This window comes from Rhinoraja longicauda, chromosome 26 (assembly GCF_053455715.1).
Source record: "Rhinoraja longicauda isolate Sanriku21f chromosome 26, sRhiLon1.1, whole genome shotgun sequence".
Taxonomy (NCBI): domain Eukaryota; kingdom Metazoa; phylum Chordata; class Chondrichthyes; order Rajiformes; family Arhynchobatidae; genus Rhinoraja; species Rhinoraja longicauda.
In genome coordinates, this window is record NC_135978.1 from 24,130,538 (window position 1) to 24,157,358 (window position 26,821).

The following is a 26,821-nucleotide window of genomic DNA, read 5'->3' on the forward strand; positions in this document are numbered from 1 at the left end:
AAGGCTTTTCAAAATAATGTTATTTTTAATAGATGTAATTTATTTCTGTTACAACAAGCTAAAAATACTAAAGGCTATATGTTGCATTATTTAATAGTATAATGGCCTAAGTGTCAATAGAAACAATCGCTTGTCAATTTCAGTGACCACCCTTTGGTGAAAATAAAGAGATAATTTTGTCCAATTATTGCGGGGAGATTACATGGAAACTTTTCTTCCCCCGCCAAGACTCCTCAACCCTCCCGCCCCAATGTTATGAAAACACACATTATAGCAGCACCATATATCAGAAAGATTCCAGGATGAAAAACTCCGAGCTCACTGATATGTCACTGTTGTGCCATTATTTTCTTCATCATTAACCACACTTACTGCAGGTTGCGACCAAAACCAAAGTTTCAAAAGGAGAAAAGATCTTTACAGAGGAATTCCTTAGAAAAGGGCCTTGCCAGCCAAATGTGAAGAGATTAAAATTAAGGAGAAGGTGGCAGAATTGAGTGTAGCGAGCTTGAGATGAGAGATAACTAAGGGAGAGACCATAATGGGATTTGAACTGAGGATGAGCATTTTAAACGTAGGGAATTGCTTCACCAATTTAGGTCAGCGAAACCCTGAGTGGTGAATGAACAGGATGCAGGATATGGCAAGGCACAGGCAAGGGTTTGAATGTCAATGTTCAGAGAAATGTCACATCTAGAGGCAATAGTGCATAAATACCAGCAACAACAAGCTGAAATGTGGTGAATCTGGTGATGTTAAGAAAACAGGTGGGCTTAGTGATTTCATTGATTTATCAACTAAGAATAAAATCTAAACACCACAGTTACAAACAGTCTGTTCCAATTTCAGGTATCTGTCAGGGGGAGGCATAATGCAGCCAGTAGGGAAAAGAAAATGTAACAGAAAACAAAATGACCTTGATCTGCCCAATATTTGGAAATGTCTGTTCATCCGTACTGGACAACGAGTACACAGTGTTGACATTTTAATAAAAATGGACAGGCGACGTTTCAGGTCAAGATCCTTCCTCTGCTGCCACTTCTGCAGTAGCATTGAAGTGTTGCTGGGCATATCATCCAAAGGAAGATATAGTTGCCCTGGCAGGGAGCACTTTGTACATTTAACAGAATAACTGGATGGGAAGGGTTAAATTACAATGAAACATAACACAACTGTCATCCAAGGCGTTCCATGTCCTGCCCCACATTTAGCAAGATTCAGCCCATAATACCTGGATTGTGAAATAGGATCAACAAATGGAATGGCCTTTTGCGTCATGACTGGGTCGCAATCCTGAAACTCAAACACACTGCACTGTGGGAGTACCCTCACCATGCACACACTGCAGGGATTCAATAGAAAGCTTTCCACCTATTCCCTCAAGAGTAATTAGGAATGGATCATAGTTGCAGTCTTTGCCAGCAAAGACCACACATGAATGAATATCATAAAGCCTTTCTATACCTCTCCATTTGATTACAGTTTATGCAAAGCATCTTAGGAGAATAATTGCTCCCCATGCGAATGAATGGCCCAAAGGATTAAGATGCTCTATTTTTTATGCTAGGATTTTACTCCTTGGGGAAAAGGTCACCTTCATCACTAACAAACATTCTCAAAAACTAGTACACTATTTAATGCAATTTATCTTGGCAGTTCAGTATTCAGGATTTGTCATACTGACAAATGAAGAATTGCAATTCTTTAAAATTCTGAATGGAAGTCTTGCAATGAGACCCAGAAATCAAATAAAATTTCCTGGATGTCAATCTCTTCATCAGCTTTCCCATTACTCAGCCACCCTCCCAACCTAGATGCAATTAGATGTAAGCTAAAGCACTTTTTTTTTTAAAATGTGTTCCAGCCCAGAGAACAGAACAGAATCAGCTGCAATATCAACTCTTGCACAAATAAAATCAAGGAACAAGCAGTGTCCTGGGACTAACGAAAATCTAACCAAAATGACAAATTAAACATGTGCAATAAAAATAGACATTTTAACTATATTTGGTATAAATTTTACAAAATCTATTGCTGTGTATAATATTTATACCAAAAATAATTCCAATGCAGCAAAAATTCACCCTTGATATGAACATCTGAACCATTGTGTGGTTAAAAAGTTAAGCTAAATATCAGGAAACTACTTTTAATTTAAAATCCTTATCCCTTATTCTGTCTGATCAATTTTTGATTTGAAATTGAAATGTTCAGCAATAGTCGTTTTATGTTATTCAGAAAAATTGCATAATATTGGAGAAATCATCCCTCAACTAGCACCCAAAATCCTGTAAGTCGATATAAATACATCCAGGCTGCCATTCCAGTGTACCACTGATGCTGTAAACGATGGATTAAAAATGGCCTTCTTCCACTCTTTAACTATTGTGATTTTGCAGCTACTTCATACAGACTGTATCAGATGGTAGCACTCTCCCTTCAAGAAGGTAATTCCCACTCTCACTCTCCAGACAAAGTTAAATCTCGGCTTACTTTTCTGCACAGAAAGTGTCAAACTGTTTGAGGTGCCTTCTTTTAGATAAAGACAATAAAATATCCCAGTTTGTGGCTTTAAAGGCACCATTTTAAAGAGCAGGATATCTATCATCTATATGATGGTCAAAATTGATGCCAAAAATCAATAATGATCCAAACCTAATCATTGCTGTTTGTGGGGCTTGATGAACAGAAATTACTTCCTAGGTTATAGCAACAGCATCATAAAAAAGCTTTAAAAAAATATACATCCCATGCCTCAGCTGTCAGCAGAGCAGATTTACAGATGCAAAGTTTATCTCTGCACAATTTCTTGCAAAGACCTATGACTGCCACCCTGACAAGAATGTATAATGAACAACCAGAATGTGTACAAGAATAGTCAAGGGCAGTGTTCCTTCTCCCTCGAAAGCATTTGGCACCTACTCAGTACTTAGAAATAGCACAATGAAGATTAAGAAGTCACAAAAGGATCTAGGATGTAAATCATCCCATGTTCATTCTTCCACTGCTAATGTACCATGTACCATCACAGATGTTATCAATCAGATAAAATTTATACGGGGAGTGAGGGAATTATCACGTGAACTGGCTTAATTATTTTGTAGTCAGAGTTCAGAAAATAAAATATGCTGTTCAGGGTGAATATGCACTGTTCAGGGTGAACTTTAGTGAACCACAAATACTTTTACCATCAGTTCATTTAGTTCCATCATGTTTGAATATAATACATGTATAAAACAGTGTCTTTCAACTACTTAGCAGCCAACAATCTCCAACCCGATGACATACTGATCGGCAATTTAAAGGCCAATCTAAATATCCATGGTGGATCAATAGCTGATGTCAGCCCCCTACTGGCACTTTTTTTTAAAGGATTTTTTTCCTCGAGTGACCAAGGGGAAACACTGGACAGGTGCTGTCAGCGAGACCACATGGCGAAGCGAGGACAACTTTATTAGACGTGTTAAATCAAAAAGAGAGAATACATGAGGAAAAGCGAGAAAAAAACCACCAATACGTGAACCTCAAATAATTTAGTCTCTGCAGTTCGGAACAAGCCTCCAAAAGCCGCACAAGTGCGGCTGTAGACATTGCTCTCTCTTTCTGAGTCCTCTCCTCTATTACAAACCCCCACGTTGAATTCCTCTGCATTAAGCCAAGTGCACGCACCGGGCTCTTTAATCATTGACCGAGCTCCCCGCCTGCGCCTGCACCTGTCCCCCGCCCGCTCCTCCCTCTTCAACAACCAGGCCGAGTTGCCACGAACACACGGTCCGTGGGCTCTTGGACCTCACCGGCAGGAGGGGTGAAGAGGGTATCCGGCTTTACCCGGTCCTCACCACGCCCCACCCGCAACCTCCCCGGAGACCAGGCGCTCCGGGGCCCACGCCGCTTATTGTGGCCAAGGAGGAGCGGGCTCGGCCTCCGGCCTCGGGCCTGCCAACACAGGCCTCCCGCCCGCCTTGGGGAAGCCCCCCTCACTCCCTCCTTGCCCCGATCTTTACCCCTTCCAGCTCCTCGTCCGAGACGCCTTCATCCTGCTGGTACTCGGGGTCCAGGTCGATGTCGAACACTCCCGCCATGTCTCGCTCTCCGGATGCCCGGCTCCTCATGGGTTCTGCTCACCTACCATCACCGCCGCCCGCACATGCGTAGCTGCGCCGCCTCCCTCCAGCCCCCCCACTCCCCGCGTCAGCACGCTCGCTTGCGTTGCGTCGCGTCGCGACACGAGGAGCGCGAACCACTCCTCCCGCCACGGCCGCACGGGGGCGCCCGCGATCTCATGACGGGGCGAAGGAAAAACACTCACTGCAGATGCTGACAACCTGAAATAAAAAGACTGGATCAGTGGAGTGGGAAACAGCAAGTTCTGAACACATGGAACTACAGATGTTGGAACGACGGATGTTGGAACGACAGATGTTGGAACGACAGATGTTGGAACGACAGATGCTGGAACGACAGATGCTGGAACGACAGATGCTGGAACGACAGATGCTGGAACGACAGATGTTGGAACTACAGATGCTGGAACCTTGAGTAAAACACAAAGTGCTGGAGGAACTCAGCGGGTCAGGCGACATCTCTGGAGACACTTTTTTAGTTTAGTTTAGAAATACATCTGGCGTTGTAAGGCAGCAACTCTACTGATGCACTACCGTGCCACCTTGGATTGGTACATGAATAGGAAAGGTTAATGGATATAACCAAACATGGGAAATGCGACTTGTTTAGATGGTACATCTTGGTCAACATAAATGAATTGGCGAACAGGCCTGTTTCCATGTTGTATGACTCTAAAGAGCAAGTACCCTCTCTTTCCCCTCCCCACCCTAGTCGTCCTCCTAGTTCCACTGTGTGCATCCCTTCGTTAGCACCTCTTCCCCAGCCAACAAAGGCCTTTCCTTGTGTAGGAAAGAACTGCAGATTCTGGTTTAAATCAAAGGTAGACACAAAATGATGGAGTAACTCAGCGGGTCAAGCAGCATCTCTGGAGAGAAGGAATGGGTGACGTTTCGGGTTGAGACCCTTCTTCAGACTGATACCAGGCAAGGGGGTGGGACAAAGATAGACTAGTGGGAGAACTGGGAAGGGGGAGGGGATAGAGAGGGAAAGCAAGGGCTATCTGAAGTTAGAGAACTCAATGTTCATACCACTGGGGTGTAAACTACCCAAGCGAAATATGAGGTGCTGTTCCTCCAATTTACGCTGGGCCTCACTCTGACAATGGAGGAGGCCCAGGACAGAAAGGTCAGATTGGGAATGGGAGGGGGAGTTGAAGTGCTGAGCCACCGAGAGATCAGGTAGGTTAAGACGGACTGAGCGGAGGTGTTCAGCAAAACGGTCGTCAAGCTTGCGCTTGGACTCGTCGATGCAGAGAAGTTGACACCTGGAACAGCGGATACAATAGATGAGGCTGGAGGAGGTGCAAGTGAACCTCTGCCTCACCTGGAAAAACTGTTTGGGTCCTTGGAGGGAGGAGGTAAAGGGGCAGGTGTTGCATCTCCTGCGGTTGCAGGGGAATGTACCTGGGGAGGGGGTGGTTTTGAGGGAGTTTCGGAGGGAACGGTCTCTGCGGAAAGCAGAAAGGCCCTTCCTTTTGTCATCTGTTGCCGGCCCTGCTTTATTCTGGCCTTTTCTTACCTCCAGTTCCCTCCCCTCTACTTTCAGTCTGAAGAAGGGTGCCGACCCCACCCATCCTTTTTCTCCAGAGATGCTGCCTGCACTGTTGAGTTATTCCAGCACTTTGTGTCTACCTTCGGCATAAGTATCTGCCATTCCTTTCTACACAAGTTCTGAACAACACCGCTGAGATCATTGATGTTGTGCACTGCTCAATCGTTTAGACTGATTTTGTGTGGTGCATTCCTGGAGGGTTATGTCTGATTCCCAAAAGACACCTTTTGCCCTTGCCCAAAGGGAAACAATATTCACCAAAGGCATTTATATCCCCCACCCATTTTTGGAAAATCAGATCATCAGGTTTTGCTCCTCCCTGTGTTTCTTTAATGGTACTCTGGTACTTCTTTGTTACATGTACCTAAGTACAGTGAGATTATGTTGTTGTATACAGTTCAGTGACAATCCTGCTATACATAAGGCACAATCATACTAAATATAAGAGTATAAGATAGTAGACCATACTGAGTCGGTGCACAAGAGTTGTCACCTTTGAGGCGCCATCGTGCTCACCTCAATTATGAAACTTTTAAAAAACCTGAGAGTCTTAACTTGTTTAGGAAGAGGTTAAAGATGCCCGTGAAACTCCAACCAGCTGGTCATGTAAGTCCTGTGGACACGACGAGGAACACAATCCATGGCCAGTTACTTTACACTGGTTGACAGTCAGGAAAGCTGATCTGATATCTGCATCAGTGACCATGGGGAGAGCTACACCTGAGGCTAACAGGGCAGATGATATCATTTCACTGTCTTGCTGCCCTGAACGAGCATAAATGGCATTGTGCTCATCAGGAAGGGATGTGTTGTCAATGTTTCTACTCACCTTTGCTTTGTAGCCTGTTATACCATACAGTCAACGGGTGTCTGTGTGATTAGTCTGGGACTCCAGCTTGGTTTGGCATTGTTTCTTGGGACCCTGATGGGTTTGCGAAGGTCATAACTCAATTTCGTGTACTGGGCAGGTTCACCTGAGTTGATCACTCAGATCAGGACTTCAGTAGGGAGATGATACATTATCCTGAGGTCCATTGATGTATGTAAATGGCCTCACAGTGCAGCTTCAAAACCAAATAGAAACATTCCTCCTCCCTCAACATCACCATGATAAACATTATTCCTTTGCCATTTAGATGAACTTATGAGTCATGAATCAAGAGTGTTTTATTGTCATATGTATCGACAAAGGAACAATGAAATTCTTACTTGCAGCACCTTACAGGTTCGTAAATACAATAGACACAGAGAAGATATAGTAGATTTTTTAAATGTAATAAATTAATAAGTGTAAAAACTGAAATCCTTAGTACAACCAGAGACATTCCACAGAAGCTAATAGTTGAGGTTAGTGTTGTGGAGTGTTCAAGAGCCTGATAGTTGTTGGAAAAAACCTGGTAGTCACGGTTTTCAGACTCGTGTACCTTCTTCCTGATGGTTGGAGTAAAATGAGTGCATGGTGTGGGTCTTTAATGATATTGGCTGCCTTTTTGTAGCAGCACTTCCTATGGATCCTAGAGAACTCACCATGCTTCAATGGGCTGTCAGGGCACATAAATGCCTTTACTTTTAAAAAACTAGTGTGCATTCTCTTTTATGATGAAGTTTTATGAAGGTAAATTACTTTTATTTAAAGTAAAATAAATCAGCAACATTAACTGAAGGAGGGAAATATTTTACAGATGATTTCATGCTTTCCCAAGGATTTCCTGGATCAATGAACATAAACAAACTTCCGCATGTGGTCTCTGCAAAGAGTGAGGTCAGACATCTCTCCATAGCCCCCACTCTGGGCAGACCTGAAGTAATGAAAGTCGCTTTGCAAATGTACGTTCCTCCCTGCAGTTTCTGAGGAGGAGATGCAGTAAAATGTTAAACTGATATATTCTTACAATTAATATTTCAGAGGTAGTTCAAACTGGGTAAGTTGCTATTCACCCAACAATGAATAAATTTTAATTTTACATAAGAAACAGGAGCAGGAGAGGCTATTCAGCCCCTCAAACCTGCCCCCCTCTTCATCAAGGTCATGGCCAATCATCTATCCCAGCACCATGTTTTTGCACTATCTTCATATCCCATTTCCTTTAACATCAGAAATGTATTGATATGTTTTCCAAATGAAATCAATGATGACAATAGACATTCCTGCCTTCTCCCCATACTCCCTGACTCCACTATCTTTAAGAGCTCTATCTAGCTGTCTCTTGAAAGCATCCAGAGAATTGGCCTCCACTGCCTTCTGAGGCAGAGAATTCCACAGATTTACAACTCTCTGACTGAAAATGTTTTTCCTCATCTCCGTTCTAAATGGCCTACCCCTTATTCTTAAACTGTGGCCCCTGGTTCTGGACTCCCCCAACATTGGGAATATGTTTCCTGCCTCTAAGGTGTCCAATCCCTTAATAATCTTATATGTTTCAATAAGATCCCCTCCCAACCTTCTAAATTCCAGTGTATACAAGCCTAGTCACTCCAGTCTTTCAACATACGACAGTCCCGCCATTCCGGGAATCAACCTAGTGAACCTATGCTGCACGCCCTCAATAGCAAGAATATTCTTCCTCAAATTTGGAGACCAAAACTGCACACAGTGCTCCAGGTGCGGTCTCACTAGGGCCCTGTACAACTGCAGAAGGACCTCTTTGCACCTATACTCAACTCCTCTTGTTAATAAGGCCAACATTCCATTGGCTTTCTTCACTGCCAGCTGTACTTGCATGCTTCCTTTCAGTGACTGATGCACTAGGACACCCAAATCTCATTGTACGTCCCCTTTTCCTAACTTGACACCATTCAGATAATAATCTGCTTCCTATTCTTACCACCAAAGTGGATAACCTCACTTATCCACATTAAACATGCATCTGCACACTCACACAACCTGTCCAAGTCCCCCTGCAACCTCATAGCATCTTCCTCACAGTTCACACTGCCACCGAGCTTTGTGTCATCTTCAAATTTGCTAATGTTACTTTTAATCCCTTCATCCAAGTCATTAATGTATATTGTAATTAGCTGCGGTCCCAGCACCAAGCCTTGCGGTACCCCACTAGTCACTGCCTGCCATTCTGAAAGGGACCCATTTATCCCCACTCTTTGCTTTCTGTCTGCCAACCAATTTTTTTATCCATGTCTGTACCCTACCCCCAATACCATGTGCTCTAATTTTACCCACTAATCTCCTATGTGGGATCTTGTCGAAGGCTTTCTGAAAGTCAAGGTACACTACATCCACCAGCTCTCCCCTGTCAATTTTCCTAGTTACATCCTCAAAAAATTCCAGAAGATTAGTCAAACATGATTTCCCCTTCGTAAATCCATGCTGACTCGGAACGATCCTGTTACTGCTATCCAAATGCTCCGCAATTTTGCCTTTTATAATTGACTCCAGCAACTTCCCCACCACTGATGTCAGACTAACTGGTCTATAATTTCCTGTTTTCTCTATCCCTCCTATCTTAAAAAGTGGGATAACATTAGCTACCCTCCAATCCACAGGAACTGATCCTGAATCTATAGAACATTGGAAAATGATCACCAATGCGTCCACGATTTCTAGAGCCACCTCCTTAAGTACCCTGGGATGCAGACTATCAGGCCCTGGGGATTTATCAGCCTCCAGTCCCATCAGTCTACCCAACACCATTTCCTGCCTAATGTGAATTTCCTTCAGTTCCTCCATCACCCTAGGATCTCTGGCCGCTAGAACATCTGGGAGATTGTTTGAATCTTCCTTAGTGAAGACAGACCCAAAGTACCATAAGTATAAGAAAATAACTGCAGATGCTGGTACAAATCAGGATTCAGGATATCTTTATTTGTCATCCAAAAAACAAGTTTTTTGGACGAGATTTCGTCACCCACAGTCCAACAATAAGAGCAATAAAATAAGCAAATTACACAACCCCAACCAACACAAAACACAAAAAAAAGAAACATCCATCACAGTGAGTCTCCTCCAGTCCCCTCCTCACTGTGATGGAAGGCCAGAATGTCTTTTCTCTTCCCCTGCTGTCTTCTCCCGCGGTCAGGCTGTTGTACTTGCCACGTTCCAGGCCACGCCGGACGGTGAAAGGTCCGCAGCGGGCCGTTCCCAGCCCCGCGATCCGGGGCGGGCGAAGACGCTGCCGCTGCGTTCAATAAATATTGACGGTATTTATTCACAAAATGCTAGAGTAACTCAGCAGGTCAGGCAGAATCTCAGGAGAGAAGGAATGGGTGACGTTTCGGGTCAAGCCCCTTCTTCAGACTGATGTCAGGGGGGCGGGACAAAGGAAGGATATAGGTGGAGACAGGAAGATAGAGGGAGATCTGGGAAGGGGGAGGGGAAGAGAGGGACAGAGGAACTATCTAAAGTTGGAGAAGTCGATGTTCATACCACTGGGCTGCAAGCTGCCCAGGCGAAATATGAGGTGTTGTTCCTCCAATTTCCAGTGGGCCACACTATGGCACTGGAGGAGGCCCATGACTACGCGCATTCAAATACAACACTTTAACTTTGTTATTCACCTCCCCTCTCACACCGGTCACCATTGGCCCTGACATTACTCTCTTATCCCATCTTGAACTTTCCTTCCCATTTATTCCCATATGAGGCCTTCATCGACTCTAGATACATAGATTCTAAATACAAATCACTGCATGAAGAAATTTCTCCTTATCCTAAATGGCCTAACTTTTATTCTTAGACTGTTGCCCCCGGTTTGAAACTCTGCCTCCTTTGACTGACACACTAGCACAGCCAGTGGAGCCGCTGCCTCACAGTGTCAGTGACCCAGGACAATTCTGGGCTTGGGTTTTATCTTATGGAGTCTGCACATTCTTCCTGTGACCGTGTGGGTCTCCTCTGAATGATCCGGTTTGCTCAACACTTCCCAAAGATGTACAGTTTGGAGAGTTCATTGGGCGTTGTAAACTGATGCTATTGTGTAGGTGAGTGGTTGAATCTTAGGTGGTTGATGAGAACGTGAGGAGAATAAGGGTTAAATTAGGATTAGTGTATATGGATCGTTAATAGTTGGGGGGGTGTATCTGATGGGCCGAAGGGCCTTTCCCTATATTACTCCAGCCAAAGGAAACATCCCCACTGCATCTAGCCTGCTGAGCCCTGTAGGAATTTTGTAAATTTCAAAGAGACCATTTCTTATTCTCCTGAACTGTGGATAGCACAATCCCACTCTCTTCACTCTCCCTTCGAAGGGCAAACAATCTATTCCTGAGGAAAGGTCTCGACCCGAAATGTTACCCATTCCTTCTATCCAGGCATGCTGCCTGTCCTGCTGAGTTACTCCAGCATTTTGTGTCAATCTATTCCTGGAGCCAGTCTGATGATTGTCCCTCTGCTAGTAAAGAGGCCAAAACCACCCATCAGATACCATCTCACCGTAGCCCTGTATGATATTTACTCCTGTCCTCAAGTGCTCTTGTAATTAAGGCCAATAGAAGCATTCCTTCCTTATTCAAAACACAAGGTGCTGGAGGAGCTCAACAGGTCAGGCAGCATCTGCAGAGAGAAATGGATCAGCGAGGTTTGGGATTGGAAACCTTCTTCAGATTGATTGGAGAGCAGGGGGAGAAAGTGGAAAAGAGAGGTGGAGCAGGATAAAGCCTGGCAAGTGATAGACGGATACAGATGAGGGGCGGTGGTTGATTGGCGGATGGGTGGAGTAAGTGACAACGGCTAGAGGAGTCCAAACGGTATCAGATAAGATGAGAAGAGGAAAAGAGAAAAGTAAACCCAGAGGGAGGGATATGAAAGGGGACGGGGGGGAGGGGGGTCCTGCTGAGTTCCTCCAGCCATTTGTGCTTTGCTCAAGATTCCAACATCTGCAGTTTCTTGTGTCACCATTCCTTCCTCATTATTTGCAACCTGCATGTTGGTTCTTAGTGATTTGTACACAGTTACACCAAGGTCAATTTGAACATCAACAATGCACTGTCTATCAACATTTTAAAACTCAATCTGCTTTTCAACTGGAGTTTCCACACATCTGCTTGGCTGAAACCGTGACCACCAGGTTCAAGAATAGCTTCTTCCCAACAACCATTAGGCCCCCTGTACACAACACTGCACTAACCTCACTAACTGTGAACTTCTATGGACTTGTCTTTGCTGCATTACGGGCTTTGATTTTTTAAAGTAATAAAGTTATAAATTTGTTGATCTTTTTTGACTAATTGTTATCCATGTGTATTGTTTCTTCAGGCCTCTCAGGCTGCTGCAAGAAATAATTTTATTCTTCCAATGTCAGCACAGCTAACAATTAAACACTGTTGTATCTTGGCTAAGTTGAGCTTCAATTATTCTTTATCTCATTTGGCAGCAGGTGGCACCATTGTCCAACATTATTTTTACAAGCGAAAAAAAACATACTGCTGGAGGAACTCAGTAGGTCGAGCAGCATCTGTGAAGGCAAAAGGATGGTTGATGTTTCCGGTTGAGACACTGCATCTGGACTGAGAATGCAAAAGGAGGTAACCAGTAAAGAGGTGAGCAGGAAGGGCGAGTCAGGAGTTGGTAGGTAATGGGTGGAACCAGGTGAGGTGGGAATGATGGGCAGATGGAGCAAAGTGCAAGAAGGGGAGGGAAGGGCGTTGAGACAAAGGCTGGTAGGTGATAAGTGGTAACAGAAAAGGAAAGATTGATGGATAGAGGAAAGCAGGTGGGGTGGGGGAGAGGTGGTAGGAAACATGAACCAAGTGAGAAGGAACACAGGTGGATAGCTATGTGTTGATGAGCTGATAGAACCAAATGTGGGAGGGAATTATTTGCCACAGAAGGCAGTGGAGGCCAAGTCACTGGATATTTTTAAGCAGAGATAGATAGATTCTTGATTAGTACTGGTGTCAGGGGTTATGGAGAGAAGGCAGGAGAATGGGGTTAGGAGGGATAGATAGATCAGCCAAGATTGAACGGCAGTGTATGGGCCAATTTGCTTCTATCCCTTATGCGCAGTAATTTTTTTACATTTCCACCCTGGGAAAAAGGTTCCGACTATCTATCAATGCTCTCATAATTTTATAACATTCAATTAAGGGCATTTCGGATACTTCTATCTTAGACAGTCCCTCGGGATCAAGGATGACTGGTTTCCACTCCAGCTTCATGGGCTTTGGGGCAGCTGGAGAAGCCAAGGCGGGAACTGCGGGCTCTTCCACTGGTGGGGCAGGAGATGCTTGACAGGATGGAGAGTCAGTGACGTACTGTTTATTCAGAGCTTCCCTGTGTATCCAACACTTGCAGCATCCTGAATGCTCCTTGTGCACTTTGAGAGGTCATGGCCCAGACATCCCTTTATGGTGAAGGTTCTCGTACAATGCTGTTGGGCAGAACTGTGGGAGAACTTAGCCCCAGCAAGGATACAATTACAAGTTCCAGTTTTGGTTGGCAGTTATTCTACTATCACCGTGTCTAGATATCAACATTGGGCACTGGATCTCTGCCACTGCCTAGCCGATGGTTTTTGCAGACTGGGATCAAATCTGTGATCAATGGTCAGAACGATGTACACCTCTAACCTGCAAAAATTGTATCTTGCTTTAATTGTTCACTGGAGGTGCAGTTTTTACATTATGCAGCAGATGGTGCAGGTGTTCATTGGAGGCTGGTGATCAGAGTGAAGGGGCTGATGGTGCAATAGCCTCTTCAACAACCAGATTCAGGGCAGTGTCACTGAAAGCACTGATTTTACACAGAATCAGGATTTTACAGCCCAACCTGTGACAGTATTAAATGCCTCTATGAGCCTCCATACTATCATCTACATTTTTTTCTTATGTGATCACTGCAAAAGAGTCAGGCAGCCGAGTTGTAGTTTTATAAAACTTTGGTTAGGCCGCATTGGAGTATTGTGTGTAGTTTCAGTTACCCCATTATAGGAACGATATGTTGGGTTTTGGGGGGTGCCAAAGAGGTTCACTGAGAAGCTACCTGGATTAGAGGGTATCAGCCATAAGGAGAGGTTGGACAAACTTGGATTGTTTTCTCTGGAGCGTTGGAGGTTGAGGCATAAAATTATGAGGCATCGATAGGGTAGTCAGTCAGATGTTTTTTTACAAGGGTGGAAATGTCAAAGGTAGAAATAAGGATCCTCAAATGTTGGTTTACAAAAAAAGAATCAAAGTGGTGGAGTAACTCAATGGGTCAGATAGCATAGAACTAGAGGGGTAAAGGCTGGAGGGTATAGCTTTAAGATCAGAGGGGGAAGGTTTAAAGATGATGTGCTGGACAACAATTTTCTTTACACAGAGTAGCGAGAGCCTGGATCACAGTGGAAGGAGACAGGATGGTGGTGTCAGAGGTTTTTGGAAAGGCACCTGGCTATGCAGGCAACGGAGGGATATAGTGCAGGCAGAGATTAGTTTAACTTGGCATTGTGTTTGGTAGATATTGTGGACCGAAGGGCCTGTTTCTGTGCTGCATTGTTCTATGTACACAGGAGTCAATTAGGGAAAAGGCTGTTTGAAGACCATATCCTCAGACCTGGCACTAAAGTCGTGTACTACTGGGCAGCAGCAATCAATGGCCTTCTATTTGTTTCTGAGACTTGGACTACCTAGAACAGTAACCAGCAACAATGGAAGGTACATGAGTAACATTCTCTCTGCAAAATCCTCCAAATTCACTGGAAGTGTAAAAATCTTCTCTCAGGCCAACTTCCTAAAATGAGACCGCAGTTACAGTTGACTGCACTGGGGAAGTGGCTTGTACTGAGGTTAGAATTCATTAGGTTCTTGAACCAAAACACAAAGTGCTGGAGGAACTCAGCTGGTCAGGCAGCATATGTGGAGGAAATGAATAGACAAGGTTCTGGATCGGGGCTCGTCCTCAGTTTTGGTTTAAGAGCCTAATGGTTATAGCTGTTCCTGAACATGATGGAGTGGGATCTCGGGCTTCTGAACCTCATGCTCGACAGTAGCGGTGAGAAGTGGGCCTTACTTGGATAGTGGAGTCTGGGAGAGGACCCTGATCCTTCAGAATGGAGAAGGGCCCTGATCTGCAACGTCATGATGGGAATGGTAAATCACTCACCCACAGAACTTCAAAACTGGTTAGATCTTCATGGGAGGTGATCATAGCTTTGGTCTTTGATGACATGTTGATCATTGCATTTTTCAGCCCAAACTCAAATCTTGTCTTGATCTTGAAACGTGCAAACTCAAACAAGTTCAGAACCTGAACAGTTGATGAGAGGACTGCAAATTATGCAATCTTCAGCTAACACCTGCACTTCTGCAGAGCAAACTCCATAGGTCAAGATGTGATTTGGCCTGGGATGCTGCCACAAGCAAAATTCTGGTGTGGTTGACACCGAAGAAACGCAGCCATCTTCCTGTTTTAGATAACATATTATAAACCAAGTGCACCACGGCTGGGATGTTGTCTGGACTTGGCTGTATCCATCACACTTGCTCAATATTATGTGGAATGAACCAAACCAGGTTGTCTCCTGAGTCAGGGAGGACCCCAGTTCTTTTGCCAAAGACAGATGCGGATTTGACTTTACCGTTAGCACTGCGGTATGCACTGGATCCACCTCCAGTAATACTCATCAATGTAGCAGGAAGATCATGTATTGATTTGATCTTTTGCCACATGGGTGACTGTGAAAGGCAAAGTGTGCTGTGTACAAAGTGCCTGGGCTCTGGGAGAGAGCTGAGCTTGCTCTTACATAGAACCACCATAGAGTTCAACAAGTCAAATCACCTCCTTTGCTGCACTAACTGTTGTAGAAACATAGAAACATAGAAAATAGGTGCAGGAGTAGGCCATTCGGCCCTTCGAGCCTGCACCGCCATTCAATATGATCATGGCTGATCATCCAGCTCAGTAACCTGTACCTGCCTTCTCTCCATACCCCCTGATCCCTTTAGCCACAAGGGCCACATCTAACTCCCTCTTAAATATAGCCAATGAACTGGCCTCAACTACCTTCTGTGGCAGAGAATTCCACAGACTCACCACTCTCTGTGTGAAGAAATGTTTTCTCATCTCGGTCCTAAAAGACTTCCCCCTTATCCTTAAGCTGTGACCCCTGGTTCTGGACTTCCCCAACATCGGGAACAATCTTCCCGCATCTAGCCTCTCCAACCCCTTAAGAATTTTATATGTTTCCATAAGATCCCCCCTCAGTCTTCTAAATTCCAGCGAGTATAAGCCTAGTCTATCCAGTCTTTCTTCATATGAAAGTCCTGCCATCCCAGGGATCAATCTGGTGAACCTTCTCTGTACTCCCTCTAAGGCTAGAATGTCTTTCCTCAGATTAGGAGACCAAAACTGTACACAATACTCCAGATGCGGTCTCACCAAGGCCCTGTACAACTGCAGCAGAACCTCCCTGCTCCTATACTCAAATCCTCTTGCTATGAATGCTAACATACCATTCGCTTTCTTCACGCTTGCTTTCAATGACTGGTGCACCATGACACCCAGGTCACGTTGCATCTCCCCTTTTCCTAATTGGCCACCATTCAGGTAATACTCTGCTTTCCTGTTCTTGCCGCCAAAGTGGATAACCTCACAATTATCCACATTATATTGCATCTGCCATGCATTTGCCCACTCTCTTAATCTATCCAAGTCACTCTGCAGCCTCCTAGCATCCTCCTCGCAGCTAACACTGCCACCCAGCTTCGTGTCATCCGCAAACTTAGAGATATTGCATTCAATTCTCTCGTCCAAATCATTAATATATATTGTAAATAACTGGGGTCCCAGCACTGAGCCTTGCGGTACCCCACTAGTCACTGCCTGCCATTCCGAAAAGGACCCGTTTATTCCTACTCTTTGCTTCCTGTCCGCCAACCAATTCTCTATCCACCTCAACACTGAACCCCCAATACCATGTGCTTTAAGTTTGTACCCCAATCTCCAATGTGGGACCTTGTCGAAGGCCTTCTGAAAGTCCAGATATAACACATCGACTGGTTCTCCCTTATCCACTCTACTAGTTACACCCTCAAAAAATTCTATAAGATTCGTCAGGCATGATTTGCCTTTCATAAATCCATGCTGACTTTGTCCGATGATTTCACCACTTTCCAAATGTGATGCTATCACATCTTTAATAACTGACTCTAGCATTTTCCCCACTACCGATGTTAGGCTAACTGGTCTATAATTCCCGTTTTCTCTCTCCCTCCCTTTTTAAAAAGTGGGGTTACATTAGCTACCCTCCAATCCTCAGGAACTACTCCTGAGTTTTGAAAAATGATCACTAATGCATCCACTATTTCTGAGGCTACTTCCTTAAGCACTCTGGGATGCAGCCTATCTGGCCCTGGGGATTTATCGGCCTTAAATCCATTTAATTTACCTAACGCAACTTCCCGACTAACCTGGATTACCCTCAGTTCCTCCATCTCGTTAGACCCCCGGTCTCCTGCTATTTCCGGCAGATTGTTTATGTCTTCCCTAGTGAAGACAGAACCAAAGTATTTGTTCAATTGGTCTGCCATCTCCTTGTTCCCAATGATCAATTCACCTGTTTCCGACTGCAAGGGACCTACATTTGTCTTAACTAGTCTTTTTCTCTTCACATATCTATAAAAGCTTTTGCAGTCAGTTTTTATGTTCCCAGCCAGTTTTCTCTCATAATCTATTTTCCCTTTCCTAATTAAGCCCTTTGTCCTCCTCTGCTGGACTCTGAATTTCTCCCAGTCCTCTGGTATGATACTTTTTCTGGCTAATTTATATGCTTCATCTTTTGTTTTAATACTATCCTTGATTTCCCTTGTTAGCCACGGATGCACTACCTTTCCTGGTTTGTTCTTTTGCCAAACTGGGATGAACAATTGTTGTAGTTCATCCATGCAATCTTTAAATGCCTTCCATTGCATGTCCACCGTCAACCTTTTAAGTATAAATTGCCAGTCTATCTTGGACAATTCACGTCTCATACCCTCAAAGTTACCTTTCTTTAAGTTCAGAACACTTGTTTCTGAATTGACTTTGTCACTCTCCATCCTAATGAAGAACTCCACCATATTATGGTCACTTTTGCCCAAGGGGCCTCGCACAACAAGACTGCTAACTAACCCTTCCTCATTACTCAATACCCAGTCTAGAATGGCCTGCTCTCTCGTTGGTTCCTCGACATGTTGGTTTAGAAAACCATCTCGCAAACATTCCAAGAAATCCTCTTCCTCAGCACCCCTGCCAATTTGGTTCACCCAATCTATATGTAGATTGAAGTCACCCATTATAACTGCTGCACCGTTAGTGCACGCATTTCTAATTTCCTGTTTGATGCCATCCCCAACATCACTACTGCTGTTAGGTGGCCTGTACACAACTCCCACTAGCGTTTTCTGCCCCTTAGAGTTTCGCAGCTCTACCCATATCGATTCCACATCCTCCAAGCTAATGTCCTTCCTTTCCACTGCTTTAATCTCCTCTCTAACCAGCAACGCTACCTCACCTCCTTTTCCTTTCTGTCTATCCCGCCTGAATATAGAATATCCATGGATGTTGAACTCCCAGCCTTGGTCACCCTGGAGCCATGTCTCCGTAATCCCAACTATATCATAATCATTAATAACTATCTCCACATTTAATTCATCCACCTTATTACGTATACTCCTTGCATTGAGACCCAAAGCCTTCAGGCTTGTTTTTACAACACTCTTACCCCTTATACAATTATGTTGAAAAGTGGCCCTTTTTGATTTTTGCCCTGGATTTGTCTGCCTGCCACTTTTACTTTTCACCTTGCTACCATTGCTTCTACCCTCATTTTACACCCCTCTGTCTCTCTGCTCATGCTCCCATCCCCCTGCCACATTAGTTTAAATCCTCCCCGACAGTACTAGCAAACACTCCCCCAAGGACATTGGTTCCATTCCAGCTCAGGTGCAGACCGTCCTGTTTGTACTGGTCCCACCTCTCCCGGAACTGGTTCCAATGTCCTAGAAATTTGAATCCCTCCCCCTTGCACCATTTTTCAAGCCACGTATTCATCTGAAATATCCTCCTATTCCTACTCTGACTAGCACGTGGCACTGGTAGTAATCCAGAGATTATTACCTTTGAGGTCCTACTTTTAAGTTTATCTCCTAGCTCTCTAAATTCACCTTGTAGGACCTCATCCCGTTTTTTACCTATATCGTTGGTGCCAATGTGCACCACGACAACTGGCTGTTCACCCTCCCCCTCCAGAATGTTCTGCAGCCGCTCAGAGATATCCCTGACCCTTGCACCAGGGAGGGAACATACCATCCTGGAGTCTCGCTTGCGGCCGCAGAAACGCCTATCTATTCCCCTTACAATTGAATCCCCTATCACTATAGCCCTTCCACTCTTTTTCCTCCCCTCTTTTGCCGCAGAGCCACCCACGGTGCCATGAACTTGGCTGCTGCTGCCTTCCCCTGATGAGCCATCTCCCCCAACAGTATCCAAAATGGCATATCTGTTCAGGAGGGAGATGACCGCAGGGGACCCTGCACTACCTGCCTACTGCTACGCTGGCTAGTGGCCACCCGTTTCCTTTCTGTCCGCTTATCTTTTATCTGCGGTGTGGCCAACTCACTGTACGTGCTATTCACGACCTTCTCAGCATCGTGGATGCTCCAGAATGAGTCCAACCGCAGCTCCAACCGTTCAATGCGGTCTACCAGGAGATGCAGCTGGACACACTTCCTGCACACGTAGTCATCAGGGACACCGACAATATCCCTGATCTCCCACATGTTGCAGGATGAGCATTCCACGGGGCCGATCTCACCTGACATGTCTTACCCCCAAATTAAATCCAATCCCTCTTAATCCTTTAAACTGTACCTTTACTAAAAAGCACTGAACCCTCAACTCACTGAACCCTTAACTCACTGAACCCTTAACTCACTGAACCCTTAACTCACTGTACCCTTAACTCACTGAACCCTTAACTCACTGAACCCTTAACTCACTGTACCCTTAACTCACTGTACCCTTAACTCACTGAACCCTTAACTCACTGAACCCTTAACTCACTGAACCCTTAACTCACTGAACCCTTAACTAAAAGTACAAACAAAAAGCAAAAACAACCCCGGGGTTACGCCCAATCAGCTGCTTCCTCTAGTCCGCTTCCACCAGTCAGCGGCTTCCTCCAGACCACTTCTTTTGAAGTGTGAGGGAATGTTTTTACGCTGCTCCAACCGCTCCTGGGCCTCTGTGTGAACAAAGCCCCGCGCTCGGTTTTTAAACCTACCACCCGGACGCTGCTCCAACCTCTCCAACCGCTCCTGGGCCTCATTTGTGTGATTACAAAATGTGGTGCAGATGTGGGCATTGAATACGAGTCTTAGAGTCTTATATATTACATAGAAAATAGGTGCAGAAGACCATTCGGCCCTTCAAGCCAGCACCGCCATTCAATGTAATCATGGCTGATCATACCCAATCAGTACCCCGTTCCTGCCTTCTCCCCATATACCTTGATTCCGCTAGCCCAAAGAGCTCTATCTAACTCTTTTTTTAATGCATCAAGTGAATTGGCCTCCACTGCTTTCTGAGGCAGAGAATTCCACAAATTCACAACTCTCTAGGTGAAAAAGATTTTCCTCATCTCAGTTCTCATCTCATCCCCTTATTCTTAAACCGTGGCCCCTGGTTCTGGACTCCCCCAACATGTTTCCTGCATCTAGCTTGTACAATCCTTTAATAATTATATATGTTTCTATAAGATTCCCTCTCATCCTTCTAAATTCCAGTGAATACAAGCCCAGTCATTCCATTTTTTCATCATATGAAAAAGTCCCGCCATCCCAGGAACTAACCTTGTGAACCTACACTGCACTCCCTCAATAGCATTAATGTCCTTCCTCAAATTAGACCAAAACTGCCTACAGATGGGAAGTGACACAGCTGGCGTCCTGGTGCCATCACGACAACCTGGAGCTCAATGCTCTCAAGACAGTGGAACTAATTGTACAGTTTCTAAGAGATCCCCTTCCCCTCCCCCCACTCACCATCAACAACACCATAGTCACATCTGTGGAGTCATTTAAGTTCCCTGGAACCATCATCTCCAGGGATCTTAAACAGGGGGCCACCATCGACTCCACAGTCAAAAAGACCCAACAGAGGATGTACTTCCTGCGGCAACTGAGGAAACACAATCTGCCACAGGCAATGATGGTCCAATTCTATACTGCTCTCATTGAGTCCGTCCTCACCTTCTCCATCATGGTCTGGTTTGGCTCAGCCACCAAGCACGACATCCGGAGGCTGCAACGGATCGTTCGCAAAGCTGAGAAAGTTGTTGGCTGCAGTCTTCCCCCCATTGACGAACTGTACACTGCAAGGGCCAGGAAGCGAGCAGGCAAGGTCATCTCTGACCCCTCTCACCCTGGCCACAAACTCTTTGAAACACTTCCCGCTGGAAGGCGACTCCAGACTGTCAAAGCAGCCACAGCCAGACATAAAAACAGCTTTTTTTCCCACGAGTGATAGTTCTACTCAATAACCAAAGTCTGTAGTTTCTTTTTTGCTCTTGTATATTTTCACCCACATGTTTAGACCGTAATGGTGTTTCCTTATTGTTTCAATGTGTTTATTTTGTATTCTTAATTGTTAACTGTATGTTTGTGTTGTCATTTATGAGTGGAGCACCAAGGCACATTCCTTGTATATGCATACTTGGCCAATAAACTTATTCATTCATTCAAACTTGTTCTCTAAATCTCTGTAAAGCGTCTTTGAGTATATGAAAAGCGCTATATAAATGTAATGCATTATTATTATTATTATTATTATTCATTCATTCATTCATTCAACTGCACACAATACTCCAGGTGTGGTCTCACCAGGGCCCTGTACAACTGCAGGACCTCTTTGCTCCGATACTCAAATCTTCCAGGAAGGCCAACATGTCATTAGCTTTCTTCACTGCCTGCTGTGCCTGCATGCTTACTTTCAGTGACTGATGTACAAGGACACCCAGGTCTTGTTGCACTTTCCCTTTTGATAATCTGACACCATTCAGATAATAATCTGTCTTCCTATTCTTACCACCGAAGAGGATAACCTCACATTTATCCACATATTAGACTGCATCTGCCCACTCACCCAACCTATCCAAGTCACCCTGCATTCTCATGGCATCCTCTTCACAGTTCACCCTGCCACCCAGTTTTGTGTCATCTGCAAATTTGCTGTTACTTTTAATTCCTTCATCTAAATCATTAATACCTATTGTAAATAGCTGCAGTCCCAGCACCAAGCCTTGCGGCACTCCACTAGTCACTGCCTGCCATTCTGAAAGGGACCGTTAATTCCTACTCTTTGTTTCCTGTCTGTCAACCAATTTTCTACCCATGTCAGTACCCTACCCTCAATACGATGTGCTCTAATTTTGGCCACTAATCCCCTTTGTGGGTCCTTTTCAAAGGCTTTCTGAAACTCCAGATACACTACATCCACTGGCTCTCCCTTATCCATTTTACTTGTTACATCCTCAAATAATTCCAGAAGATTAGTCAAGCAAGATTTCCCCTTCATAAATCCATGCTGACTTGGACCGATCCTGTTACTGCTATCCAAATGCGCCACTATTTCATCTTTAATTGACTCCAGCATTTTCCCCACCGGTCAGGGTAACTGGTCCATAATTCCGTTTTCTCTCTCCCTCCTTTCTTAAAAAGTGGAATAACATTAGCTATCCTCCAATCCACAGAAACTGATCCAGAATCTATAAAACATTGGAAAATGATCTCCAATTTCTAGAGCCACCTCCTTGAGTACCCTAGCGATTTATCAGCCTTCAGTCCCATTAGTCTACCGAACACCATTTCCTGACTAATGTGAATTTCCTTCAGTTCCTCCATCACTCTAGATCATCTGTCCCCTAGTACTTCTGGGATATTAGACGCGGATTGTTTTCTACGCATTTTGGAGGTTGAGGTGAGATTTGATAGAAGTATATAAAATTATGAGAGTCATAGATAGGATAGACAAAACCTTGATCCCAGGGTGGAAATGTCCAATACTAGAGGGTAGAGTTATAAGGTTAGAGGGGAACAGTTTAATGGAAATGTGCAGGACAAGTTTTTTTTTTACAAAGAGTGGTGGGGACCAGGGGTAGTGGTGGAAGCAGATATGATAGTGGCATTTGACGCTTTTGGATAGGCACATAGAAGTGCAGGGAATAGAGGGATATGGATCATGTACAGGTAGATGAGATTAGTTTAACTTGGCATCATGTTTTAGCACAATCATTGTCGGTCAAAGGGCTTGTTTCTGTGTGATATTGTTCTATGTTCTATGAGTCAGGAACAGATGCTCACAGGACAATAGGGTGTGGTACATATGCTGAGACAAAGGCTTGCATTTCAATAGTCTGAGTAAAATGGACATTAACAGTTGGCCCTAGGATTTTGGGGAGGAAAAGAGGGCATGCGAATAGGTATCCAGAACTCCACTTTAGTGACCCCTCTTCCTCTGTTTAAAAAGGCATGTGAGAGCAGAGATGAAGGCATTTGTGTAGAAGAGAAATATTTTCAAATATGCAAACTTTAGATTTGCATATACCTTATCTTGCTGGTAATCGTTTTTCAAAGTTCAAACCTGTTCTTATGCTGTTATGATGCACTGGAAATTATTGTGATCCACTGAGAGTCGTCAGCTTTCTTGTGTAATGCAACTACATTGTTCAAATATTCCATTTCAGGTCACATCATATACATTTATTCCAAACATGTAAACTAGCTGGTAAATGCTGTATCAATAGTGATTTCTCTCCTGCTGGGGAGGATAGCTTCATCAGAAAAAATGATTGATACAGCATTGAAACCGGCCCTTTAGCCCTCTGAGACTACACCGACCAATGATCACCCATTTAAACTAGTTCGGTATCCCACTTTCTCATGCACTCCCCCTACATCACGACAATTTAAAGAGGCCAATTAACCAACAAACCTGCACATCTTTGGGATGTGGGAGGAAACTTATGCTTCAGAAAGGACATGCAAACTCCGCACAGGAAACACCCAAAGTTAGGATCGAACCCAGGTCTCAAGTGCTGTGAAGCAGCGGCTCTATCAGCTTTGCCACTGCTTTGGCAGTTTAACTTGCGAAACAAACATCTAGTTATGGGCAGATGATGATCAAATGTAGGGTATTGCCATGGTGGAGAACATGAGGGATGAAGAGATTAATGAGTTTTCAGCAACAGCATCAAATGGAAAGGGTTGTAAATTGTCATAGGAGGGAACAGATTGTGGCCATGATAATTTGCACAACCATCTAGAAGCTCAGAGAAATGAATAAGCTGGTGTTGGTACTAGAACGTGTAATTTAATCTCAACAACCTCCCTATGGCAGTGACTCAGGGACGTGATGTTAAAAATTCCAAGTGGAGGGTGTGGGAACGACCAAGGATTCACATTTGGTACCATTAATGATGGCTTGTCTTCCCACTTACTATTGAAATCTTATTTAATGAGATTCATGCAGCTTTTTTCATGCCCAATGTGCCTTTGGCAAAGTTTTCTCTTATGCTGTCATGCTATTAGCTAATCTTCCACTGGGTGGGTGAAATAAAGCAGCTTTGTGTGGTAAAGGTCAGTGACTCATCAAGGCCACTTATCGAACAGTTTCAAATGGCCTTGTACCTTAATGAGTAACATGTATTCTCATCATTCCATAGGGCTCCACAGTCACAGGGTGGGGTGTGAACGGAAATTGTTATCAGATATGAAACTGGAGGAAGTGGTGGTAAAAATGATCAAAATATCTAGAGGGGAGAAGAAAAAGGAACTACTAGAACTCAGCAATTCAGGGAACATCTGTGGAGTGAAACGAACTCTACAAATACTGCGTGAGCTGTTAGGTTCCTCCAACAGTTTTTTTTTAAACTTCAGATTCCAACAGATGCAATCTGTATCAAAGAGGGGAGTTTTGAGGAGGCATTAGAAGGTAAAGAATTGAAAAGATATAGGATGAGACTACTGGAATTTAAGCACATGAGAGACATCCCACAGTGGAATCTGCAAACCAGTCTCGGTAGCAGTGTCTGGGATTTGGGTTCCAAAGCTGAAGGTACTAAAAGATAGGATAGATGGTATGAACCATTTGCAAACAAGATTGAGAAAACAAACACTTTTTTTTAAAGTCCTTCATATAATTATATTGATTGTGCCTCATCTAGTGACTAATTTTTCATATTCCATATTAGTATTTTAAAATGTCTCTAATGCTGAAACATTCAAATGTGTTTAAGTGGGAGTCAAAGGTAATATTAAACAAATGAGTTTTTAAAAGTTTGGTCTGTAGTATAAAATATCTAGAGGAGAGTAGAAAGATTTAGGGAGGGAATTCCTGAACTTCATGCATGAATTGAGGAAGGATTTGAGCAATGCGGCAGAAGCAAGAGTTGTTGCTCTCTGTTGAAATCAACAGTAACCTAATCTCATAATATACCTGTAATATATTACTACTTTGTTCCACTCATGCAATGCATTAGGTTAATTCCTAGTAATTACACCAGACATCCATTGTTTCTTCCAGTATACATTTAATCAAGAATCTGCGTATTTGTTTTAGTAGTGCAGTCAAGTTGTCATGCCACTAACCTTCAATATATTGTTCTACCAGTTGCGCCAATACACTGCCTTACTTGATCCCCACATCAAGAAAGGGGAGTTCCAAATTTCTTTCAGTGGGCACGGGGTTAAAATAAAATCCCACTTTTACTCCTGTGTGGCCTGGTTCTAATTTTAAAGATAATGCCCTCTGTTCACTCTTGAGATTTCTTTCATTTTTGATTTTGCTTTCATTCAGTCTCTGGGATTTCAGCCTTGAATTTCCATTTTGTTCCAACCTCTCAAGAAATGTTTGGAAACAAGACTTTGGGGGGAGAGTCTGGCAATGAGGTCATCAATGGATGATCCTTTAACTCAAGACATTCCTGCAGTTGCCATATCCCTCAAATTCCCCAGTGATCTCTCAATCTCAGACCAGAACATGCTCAGTACATGAGCATCCCAACCTCTGAGGTTGAGATTTCCTAAGATGTATAATGTTCCATTGCTGGACCTCAGTCAAGATAAATAGGTTGCGTTAACTCCATGACCCTAACCCACATGAAATCACAAAGTCTCAGCCAGACGATCAGAGTAACATCGGGCGGGTAAGTGGTGGAGTAAGCTATTGCACAAGGCTAATAAAATGGATCCAATCATGCTGGCTTTTTAACATCTAAATTACAGCCTGGCAGTGAACATTTGAAAAATCATGTGGTTCATGCACACTGAACTGGAAAGTTTTTATTCATTTTAAACTACTCATTATCCTTTGAGGTCTATAATTAAAAACAAGCTGCCTGCCAAGGACTATTACAGGATTTGATTCTGTGGGAACTGGCACTTGCTCTAAACAAAATCTCCCAACCTTAAGATCTTACTCAAAATGAAAAGTGACATTACACCCAGGTGAAGCAAATCTCAATGTTTCACAACACTTTAAAATTAGAATAGCCACAAATACCAACTAATATCTGTTTTGGTACCTGATTCTATCTGGATGGAGTAAATCCAGAATTCAGAACATTACAACTCTGATCTTTTAAAACGTTTTATTAAACTAAGTGATGCTAATGTAATGTAAAATACAATCAATGGTAATTGTTGCATCATAGGCCTCTCTAATCGCCAACAATTTTTTCATCAATTTTGCTATCACATAGTTCCTGAAGAGTTTTACCATTTTCCAGCAGCTGTACACCTTACCTTGAATAATTCAGTTTTAAAATTTTCGAATTTCAACCATCTTCTGCAAGTTTCTCCTTTTGTTACACTCATGAGTTTATAATACTAATAGCAGTACAGTTTATGTCCATGATTTTTCCTCACATGTAGGAGTTTTCTATTTTTTAGGCTCCTGGTTGGGGTTAGACATGCACGCAATGAAATCGACCAATTCCTCTTTAAATTACACTTCCTTTCCCAAGTACTCTCTGGTCTGTCTACTCTCTACCTTAGCTTTCTCTTCCCTCTTTTCAAGACCCTAATGTGGATACAATACCACAACAGATCAATGTGTAATCTGCATTTGGAGTATTGCATGCAGTTCTGGTCACCCCCTTATAGGAAGGATGTGGAGGGGATGCAGAGGTTTACAAGAATGATACCTGGATTGGCGGGTATTAGCTACAGGGAGGGGTTG

At 43.8% G+C, this 26,821-nt stretch overlaps 1 protein-coding gene across 2 annotated transcripts in view; it reads right to left on the reverse strand.

Annotated features, from left to right (window-relative positions):
- The window catches only part of rps6kb1a (ribosomal protein S6 kinase b, polypeptide 1a), a 59,158-nt gene extending 55,023 nt beyond the window's left edge, over positions 1–4,135 (reverse strand). For both annotated transcript variants that reach the window (XM_078422501.1, XM_078422500.1), the window contains exon 1: positions 4,005–4,135. In XM_078422501.1, coding sequence (XP_078278627.1) covers positions 4,005–4,112 — 108 coding nt within the window. In that variant the 5' untranslated portion in view covers positions 4,113–4,135. The remainder of the gene's footprint in view (positions 1–4,004) is intronic.
- Positions 4,136–26,821: the final 22,686 nt, after the last annotated feature.